Source organism: Nuphar pumila, chromosome 6 (assembly GCF_984573655.1).
Source record: "Nuphar pumila chromosome 6, dmNupPumi1.hap1.1, whole genome shotgun sequence".
Lineage (NCBI taxonomy): Eukaryota > Viridiplantae > Streptophyta > Magnoliopsida > Nymphaeales > Nymphaeaceae > Nuphar > Nuphar pumila.
Window position 1 is genome coordinate 1,029,354 of NC_143254.1, and position 10,034 is coordinate 1,039,387.

At 41.7% G+C, this 10,034-nt stretch overlaps 1 protein-coding gene across 1 annotated transcript; it reads right to left on the minus strand.

The window, feature by feature from the left end:
* Positions 1 to 3,290: 3,290 nt before the first annotated feature.
* LOC149833602 (UDP-glycosyltransferase 87A1-like) lies at positions 3,291 to 6,204 on the minus strand. Its single transcript, XM_090010899.1, has 2 exons — positions 5,378 to 6,204; positions 3,291 to 4,326 (listed from the first exon to the last, which is right to left on the minus strand). The coding sequence occupies exons 1-2, from the start codon at positions 5,886 to 5,888 to the stop codon at positions 3,422 to 3,424; spliced, it is 1,416 nt and encodes a 471-aa protein (XP_089867025.1). The 5' UTR covers positions 5,889 to 6,204; the 3' UTR covers positions 3,291 to 3,421.
* Positions 6,205 to 10,034: the final 3,830 nt, after the last annotated feature.

Genomic DNA, 10,034 nt, shown 5'->3' on the forward strand with positions numbered 1-10,034 from the left:
AGAAATTCCATCTTCAGACACTCTTTTCAACACTGTTGAACTGAATGATGAGAGAATTTTTGAACAAATTCTTCTTCCAGGTGCACCTCACTGCCCTCCTTTCAAAAATACTAATCTTCAAACTCGTGCACGCATTGCTGGACGAATCCTTGCCCACAATGTTCTACCTAAAACTGGTTCTTTTGATTATTATTCCACAGATCTATCTACGACTCTTTATGTTTTATTTGAAAATATTTCTGTAAATTGGGCCAATGTGTATTTTATAAATTTGTGGAAACAAAAACCATTTCTTCCTTATGGATGTCTTCTAACTCGTATTTTTAGACATTTCAAAGTTCCTTTAACAAATGAAAAATATATTGAGCAAAAAGAGTTCTTTGATTAAACTATTTTTAAAAGAATGAAAATTAAATATCTGCCTCCTTTAAATGTTGATCAAACTGAACCATCTGATCCTACTGAACCATCAATTTCTGAACCTTCACCTTCTGCGACACCTTCATCTCATGCAAAAAGAAAAAAAATTTCTACAAGTCAAGACAATGATGAAGTTTTGCAGCGACTGGAAGCTTTGGAGCTGCATCAACGTACTTTTCGTGAAGATGTGATTCAACAACTATCTTCGATTCAGAAATAAATTACTTCAATCAAGGACTTGCTCAACTCACTTTTCTGATCTTTATGTTCTGTCTTTACTAAACTTTGATACTTTATGGGTTGTAATATTTTAAACTTGTATCTCCATTTTGCTTATGCTATTTCTGCTCTTATTCTTTTTTATTATGACAAAGGGGGAGAAAAAGATAAAAGATAGCATTACATTGAAATTGCAGGAGATCTTGCATTAGAAATGCGAAATTAAGAGAACAAGAAAGCATTGGAAATTGCATTTATGAAAATGTTTTTAAATGCATGAAGTAATGATGAATGGAAATGCAAACCAATCAATATGTGATATATGTGCTTTAAATGTGCTAACTTTTAATGTTTTGCAACATATTGATAGGGGGAGTAAAATCTCCATCTATGCATCTAAAATGCTCCATCTTTGATTAAGTTTGTCATCATAAAAAAGGAGGAGATTGCTACGACAATAAAGTCGTACATGATACTTCAAGTACAAGGTTTTGATGATGAGCAAGTGAAATCAACTGCATTTTAGCTAAGGCAATGAAGACATTGAAGAATTCGATAAAGAATCTTTGAAGACTAGTATGCAAATGTTTAATTCATTAAAAGTCTTAGATTCTTGTAAGAGCCTTACTTAGAGTGCATATTTAGGTTGCATTTTACCTAAAAAATCTTTAGAAAAACTTTTCTAAAAGAACTCTTCATGAAAATCTTTTTAGAAAACTTTTTTCTTAAATTTTCGTGTTTATTAGTCGACCAATAGACTTACCAGTCGACTAATCCTTTCGCGCCATATTTTCTAAAAGTCATTTTTGTCAAATTAGTTGACCGAAGGTTTTATCAGTCGACTGGATAGAATGTCTGTTTTCTGGAAATTTAGCAGCAGTCGACTAATGGTTTTATCAGTCGACTGAACAAAACATGTGTTTTCTGAAAATTTAGCAGCAGTCGACTAAGGCTTTTATCAGTCGATCAGACAAAATGTATGTTTTTCAGAAGATTTTAGCAGCAGTCGACTGAAAGGTTTTTCAGTCTACTGATGATATTATCAATCGACTAATTTTATCTCTAGTCGACTAAGTTTCAAAAGTTCAGATTTTCAAACGGCTCGATTAACAGATCAGTCGACCGACGATAACTGTCAGTCTACTAATAACTAACTATTAGTCGACTAACTACTGTTCCAGTCGACTAATTTTGTCGTTTTTCCTGAAACTTCAAAAAGGCGTGTCTTTTCGTTTTTCAAACGTTTTAATTGTTCAAAATGGATTGTTTTGACACCCTTTCATACCCTCAATGTATGAAAACTTTCAATTATAAATATAAGTGCATTCTACACTCAAAAACATCAAAAATCCAATTGAATTACTTCTTGCTTTTCACTCCTATTCATTCAAGTATTTATTTTCTCACTCACGTGATATTTTTCACTTCAGTTTTTCACTCAAATTCCTTTGAGAGATAGTGAATTCGTGAGTAGAGTATTTCAACAACCTCAAAAGCCAATTGCATCTCATTTGCATTCAAAAGAAATGCTCATAGGTTGTATTGTAAGTTGTTACTTGTTTCAATTTTTTGTAAAAGGAATGACTCCTTGGTTTAAAGGAGTTGTTTGCTTTCAGTAGGTGTGTTACTGAAAGTGGGACCAGATTTGGTCTGTATGATCTTGTAGTTACATAAGGTTGATAGTGGAAATTTCAAGCGGGTTTTACTTGGGGATTGAATGTAGGTCGGGAAAGACCGAACCAGGATAAATTATTGTGTTCTTTGTGTGTTTGCTTTTCAATTTGCAAAATTCGTCAATATTTCACAGACAATTTTTAAAAGCACTATTCACCCCCTCTCTAGTGCTCGTTGCCTCGATCCTACTGCACTTTCAAGAGCGCAATTTGATTTTCGATTTATTAGAAATCAAAAGCTTGAAAAAAAATTGAGCCGCCGCCCTCTGATTACAAAGAACGTCTCCGATGAAAGCCGACGATGACGAGGTGGGGATGTGGTGGGGGCAGTGGTGAGGAGGGGGACGAGGCGGGGATGGGGATTAATATTTTGAGACGGGGCGGAGGTGGAGGTCCAAAGTCTCCCCGGCCACGGGGATGGACAGGGGATGAAGGTTAAATTTTTGGGCGGGGGTGGAGACCTTGTCCCCCGCCCGCCCGGATCCACTGCCATCCCTAGAGGGACCCCATACTTTTTTATTTTTTATTTTTTTGATTCAAATTTGACATAAAAGCAGCTGTTAATGCTTTTGTTAAATGCCACATGGCATTCATCCGAAAAGTGTAAGGAACCGTCACTATTTTAGCATGAGCCTTTTACTCATTTCTAGCATGACCTGATCTGCTTCCCTTATAAAGTTTTTCGGCTACATGGGTTTTTCTAAGCTTTGCTTAGATTTGTCTTTAAACTACCCTGTTCCTATTAAGCATCATAATTTTTGCCGTAGTAATAAACGAGGTTTCACAAAATAGATCACAAATATCCTAGCTAGTAGCTTTAGATCTAGCGGAGGTTAATTTAGATGCTACTTGACCCATTAAGCCATCCATCCCGACCATTGGCTCTAATCATGAGTGCGGGTACTATATGGATCAGTGATTTAACATTCACGCGCACACAGAAAACAAGCCACGGATCCACAAGAAAAGCTTGATAGATATATCGAACCATCATCGGCAGCACCTCACTGTTTTTTTCAATCAAAAGAGAAACAATTACAAACAGTGCAGTGATACATACAATAAAAGCTGTCTTGTAATATATTATTGAGAAGATAAAAGTTGGAGGTTCAACTCAAATATTGCTTCCTCTTTCCCTTGACATCATTAATGAATGACTCGAGGGCGAGAACACCAGGTTGGGTCGCTCCTGCATTCAAGGCTTCCTTGAGTTCCGTGGCTCTCCTCCTCATCTCCCTGCTGCCCTCCAAATCCATCAGTTCCCTCACAACCTCCGCTATCTTCTCCCTCCCCACCAACTCATCGCTTCCCACACCGCTTCTCACCCTCAGCCCGACTTTCCAATCATCCACAATCAACTTGCTGTCAGGAAACTGGTCCATCAGAATGGGGTAAGTGAGGAAGGGCTTTCCCGCTGATATGCCCTCGCAAGTGGAGTTCCACCCGCAGTGAGTGAAGAAACCCCCAACAGAGGGATGAGACAATACCCTCATCTGGTGGCACCAAGGCACCACCACACCCTTGTCGCCCACAAAATCCACCGATGCGACCCACTCTTGCTCGCGCACAACCCACAGAAAGGAGCACCCGCTTGCGCGGAGGCCGTACGCTATCTCCACCATCTGAGCTGGAGAGACGGATAGGAAGCTGCCCAGTGAGACGTACAGGACCGAGTTGGTGGCCTGCCCGTCGAGCCAGTCGGAGCAATCGACCTCACTCCTGTAATTGGTCATGAAGCTCACATCTTGATGAGGTGATGAGGTGATCAGTGAGGGGATCAAGGGGCCGATCGGGTGCACCGGAGAGGGGAACACCGCGCGAATGGCGTCCACGGCCGAGGCCTCGAGCTCGTGGCAAGAATTAAGCAGTAGCCATGTGGCATCTCGTACCATCTCGAAAGCTTCCAAAGCCCTATTCCTGATGGATCCATCGCTCGAATACAAAATAGAGGGAAGGTCCGCTAAACGTATGCGGGAGACGCCTGGAATATAATCAACGTATTCTTCTCCAACCTCTAGAGAGAGAGAGAGAGAGAGAGAGAGAGAGAGAGAGAGAGTTGTCACCATCTTGTTTCTTTTTTAAAAGATCATATGAAGGCTGCACTGAACTCATTAAGAAAAGCTAACCAAACTTTTGATGATCAATCTACCGGAAAGCAATTAAAGTCGCAAAAAGATATCGAGAAAATATTGGACGAGCTCCACTTTACCGCACTCTACAGTGGAAACTCGCAGGGATGAGCATCATTGGATTGATCTGGTTATACATGTGCTTTGACATTCTTTGTTTATCAAGAATGAAGCCATGCATATGGATTACAAAGATGTTTTCCATACATTTGTGCGCATCGAGGGCTCCTTAGTGAACGCATATGGCCAAGGAGCCAACCGGCATCGAACACGAGTTGTCGAAAACAGTTGGACCCAGAGCTTTCGCAGAAGCTGCATCTCAACCATTGGGTTACATAATTCTAGGAATGCGAAAAGTTTTCGTAAATGCCAAAGCATTGGTGAGGTGGCCACTGGTTGCAAAGCCAAAAGCGAAAGGTCCCAAGACAACCAAACGAGGACAAAAACGAGTAGTTCAGGTTGCCATTCATCCTGTCCGTCCATTCTCAGAGACAAAGTGCATCCAGAAACCCCTTGAAAAGCCTACCTGAAAACGATCTGCAGGCTCCTTTCTCCTGTTCCATCCCCACACGTTTCTCTTCCCAGTTAACCTAGACCTGGATTCGTGTTGAGTTGGGCCCAGATTGACTAATGAAAGCTCAAACGACCTAATTAAGTTCGGACTTGACTCAGCTCAAGTGCAGACTTAGTTCAGGCAGGAAACAGTGAACAAAGTTACCTGCTTGTTAACTAGGCATCGAACGCAAACATGGGTTCGGGCTATGTATGAAACCAGTCTTGGTGGTCAGCGAGTTACAATTACCATCGTTTCTATAGGTAGAGAAGACTTGATCAAGACGAAAAGTCAGTTGGCCATCGAGTTCGTTTTCGTTATCAGGATGTAGGATGATCCTACGGCCCGTAGTTGGGTGGGGGCGGGGTAGGGGATAAAGTTACCTGAAATCTGCAACTGGGAATGGTGGTGCTCCGCCACCAGGTCCGAGTGGTACAGAATGGTGAAGGCGGAGGCCCCCATCGGGAAAAGAGAAGCCACCGGGATTTTCCTCCGGTTGCCGAAGGGGACCGCCCACGGCAGATAGGTGTCGGCGACTATGGCGGAGACCTTCGGCTCGAGGCGGTCCAGGAGCTGCTCGAAGGGCTCCTCCATCTTGGTGTAGACGGCTTCGAGGAAAGTGGCGAAGTCGTCGCCTCGGGTGCGCTCGGAGGGTATAACGTTGGGGATGGAGCGGATGCGGATGCTGTGGGGAGGGTGGGCCGATCCGGACGACGACAGAATGAAGCTGAGCCACTCCTCGGTGACGACGAAGGTGATGAGGAGGCGGACTCCTGTGGAGGCCAGGCGCTTGCAGAGGGTCATCATGGGGTTGATGTGACCCTGCCCCGGGTACGGCATCGCCACCAAATGGACGACCCCGCTAGTTTCTCCGGAGGGATCGAAGGAGCCCATACCTCCGAAAGCAATAAACCTCTCTCTCTCTCTCTCTCTCTCTCTCTCTCTCTCTCTCTCTCTCTCCTTGTTTGTGTGCAAGAGAAGGTCACGAAGGATACTTAAACATGTCGAATATTGTTGTTTTTATTTGTAGAATTAAGTTAAGTAGCCCGGCGGGGGAGGGTGTTGTGGGTTCTATCCCAAAGACAAATTCAGTGTTCTTGTGTGTAAGGAAGAATATCTTGGGATACAAGTAGTGGGGGAGGGTGTTGTGGGTTCTAGCCCGAAAACAAGTTATGTACAGAGGAATATCTTGGGACCTGCGATAATTCATATGCCAATGTTACTTATTATGATTTTATAATAAAATAACATGTAAAAAAGGTAGATATGTGTTTGACGAAAATGTTTACTCATAAAATAGATATTCATTTGACGAAAATGTTCTCCTGTAAATAGCTTTGCATATTCTCGCGATTTTTATCATTGCCTAAGTCGGAGCCCATCGGCTCCTTCAAAGGAACAATGCCTGAGCTGAAGTTTGTAAAGCATATTCTCAAGAGTGCACAATTGCTAAAGTCTCTAAGAACCAACCTTAGTTCGAGAAAAATGGTGTAGTGGGCTGCCATCACTAATGAACTTGTTTGCTTGGAGAGAATGTATCCTCAACTGCACATAGAATCACTTTGCAGCATGAAATGAACTCGCCGATGAACGTTCCAGATCACCTTTTGACAATGCACAATCTACTATAACAGGAGCTCTCTTTGACGACATACCCTTTGCCATCGTTTGTTGCCACCGGACCACCCTTTGCCATTGTCTATTATCGTCGGAGCACCCTTTGTCGTCATTTGCTGCAACCAGAGCACCTTTTGCCATCGTCTATTATCGCTAGAGCACCATTTATCATCGTCTGCTCGTGAGAAATAATTGAACTACCAGAGAAATCAACATTATATCTATTGTTCATCATGATACCAAGGTGCAAGCATCGAACTGAGTAGACAAAGAGTAGTGAGTTATAAAAGAGATAATGGTGGCAACATCGAACTGAGTAGACAAAGAGTAGTGAGTTAGACAAAGAGCAACGATTTACAAAAGAGATCAGATTAGAGAGTAACGATTTACAATAGAAATCAGATTAGAGAGTAGCGATTTACAGTAAAAATCAGATCAAAGAGTAGCAATTTATAGTAGAAATCATATTAGAGAGTAGTGATTTATAGTAGAAATCAGATCAAAGAGTAGCAATTTACAATATAAATCAGACCAGAGAGTAACAATTTATAATAGAAATCAGATTATAGAGTAACGATTTATAGTAAAAATCAGATTAGAGAGTAGCAATTTACAATAGAAATCAGATTAGAGAGTAGCGATTTACAATAGAAATCAGATCAGAGAGTAGCGATTTATAGTAGAAATCAGATAAGAGAGTAATAATTTATATTAAAAATCAGATTAGAGAGTAGCGATTTATAGTGAAAATCAGATCAAAGAGTAGGGATTTACAGTAGAAATCAGATCAAGGAGTGGCGATTTCTATAGTAAATCGCTATTCTCTGTTCTGATTTCCACTATAAATCTCTACTCTCTGATCTGATTTTTACTGTAAATCACTACTCTCTAATATGATTTTTACTGTAAATCGCTAGTCTCTGATCCGATTTCTACTGTAAATCACTATTCTCTTATTTGATTTATATTGTAAATCGCTACTTTCTGATATGATTTCTATTGTAAATCGCTACTCTTTGATATGATTTTTATCATAAATGACTACTTTCTAATCTGATTTATACTGTAAATCACTACTCACTGATCTGATTCTCACTGTAAATCGCTACTCTCTCATATGATTTTTACTGTAAATCACTACTCTCTGATCTGATTTCTACTGTAAATTGCTACTCTCTGATCTGATTTCTACTATAAATCATTACTCTCTGATCTGATTTCTACTGTAAATCGTTACTCTTTAATCTGATCTCTTTTGAAAATCGTTATTTTCTGTCTACTCTGTTCGATGCTGCCATCATTATCTCTTCTGTAAATTACTATTCTTTGTTTACTCAGTTCGACGCTTGCACCCTGGTATCATGATGAACAATAAACATAATGCTGATTCCTCTGATAGTTCAACTATTTCTCACAAGCAGACGACGACAAAGGGTACTCCAGCGGCAATAGACGACGACAAAGGGTGCTCCAGCGGCAGCGGATGATGGCAAATGGTGCTCCGACGGCAGCAAACGACAACAAATGGTGCATCGTCAAAGGGAGCTCCTATTATAGCAGATGATGCGTTGTCAAAGGGTGATCCGAAATGTTTAGGGCAAAATATTGAGAAGAGATTCTGTTACTGCAGAAGAGTTTACTGATTAGGGCGAAAACAGAACGTTTGGACTTTAAAGAGTTAAGATCATCCTCCCTTTTCTGGATAGAGGTCATTTTTGTCCTTTTCTAGAATCATCATTTCATGGAGAGAATGGTGAGAAATGGTACTTAAGTCTTTGCAACCACATCGGACTCTGATGCTAACGGATGCCGACACACACAAGGATACGAGCCCCACGTGCTTACATACGTGGTGCTCATTCGGACCCCCGAAGATGCACCTGCATGTTTGGGGGGAGGACATATAACCTGCAAATTGATCCCGTCTTCGAAAACTTTGTTATTTCAAACAACGTAAATAGGCAATGTGAATTAATACATGCGACTAAAACATGGCAAATTAAGTATTATATGCTTACTTTTTTCAATAAGCCAGTGCAGTATGACAGTCCTTTCTTACCATTGCAAGCCTTTGTATTGCTCTGTCATGGGCATGGAATGCTTTGCAAACTCGTAATGTGCCAAGCTCCCCAGCCTAACGGTTAAAGGTCGCGTACAAACACCTTTTCATATGCTGAATCATTTTCATTGGCCCTACACACCACCCCGTGCGTAGCTGCCTAGCGGAAGCTGATCAAGCGCATTTTCAAATGCACATTCCATGTAGTCCATGCTACTTATGCATAGCCGTCTTATACTAGCTATCACTTCTTAAAGAGACATAAACTTTGCCTAAGCCTTGCGTGCCACGAAGCATATTACGACTCCATATGCACGACACAACAAAACCTCATCATCAAAGGAGCAAGACCTTGCGGCCCCCAGTCCAAAGACCAGTTGATGATTGAACACTATAGCGAAGAGCACCACCCAGACTCATTCGCTGGCTCCTAGGCATTCACTCACCTAGCCCCGAGTCACCATACTCGGTTGGAACCACCTAAGGTGATTCCTGAGAGAATTAACCCTAACCCACACGCACCCTCGTGCATCCAACCGCTATACATCGGTCACTCTTGCAAGCCGAGAGGTCCTTAACCAAATCCCCAAAGGAAATATCCTCTGATCCACTGACACTGCTTAACCAAACAATATTCCATGTCTGTGCCACGATATAATGATGCACTAATGATGATACTGATGCCTATCGCATGTCGTGCTACCACCGCATGTCACCGATCAAGCGAACACATACTGCATATTCTTACACTCGATGCATTTTCACTCAATAGAGCTCCGCACTACGCATGTCCTATTCTGAAAGATCAGCCCGAAACATTCTCTCCTACCCAAAACCATTATCGTTCTCGACAATACTGATGTAGGTAAGAACACAGTCTTTACTGATATGCCAGTTTTCCTTTGTACTTATCTTTGATTTACTCTTTTCTTTAGCCTACTCAACTTGTCCTGGTTTACATCCACCATTGTCACAACCTTTAACATGCCAAGTCTCGTATATTTAACGCATCTTTGATCACTTAGACAACAGTCTTCTGCTTTATCAATATCGAGCATTCTCTGCTCGCGAGACCCCAGTGCAGTCCCATACATAAGCAGGCCATCCTCGCCTGCACGACAAACTTGTCATCTTTGTGCTCATGGCTAGGGTGCCTTCCAACCCCAGCAAGGGCAAGTCCAATACCTTTATGGTCCTCGCAGAGAAAGACGACCACCAATGCATGCCGCATGGATATCAACTCCCTTAAGCACCAACTTGTGGTTTTTCAACGGTCCAAACTAGTCCTCAAGTGGGGGACACCTTCTTGCGTATCACCCAAAAGTGGTCCTTCAAAGCATCTTCCTAGGCACTCATCCTCACAA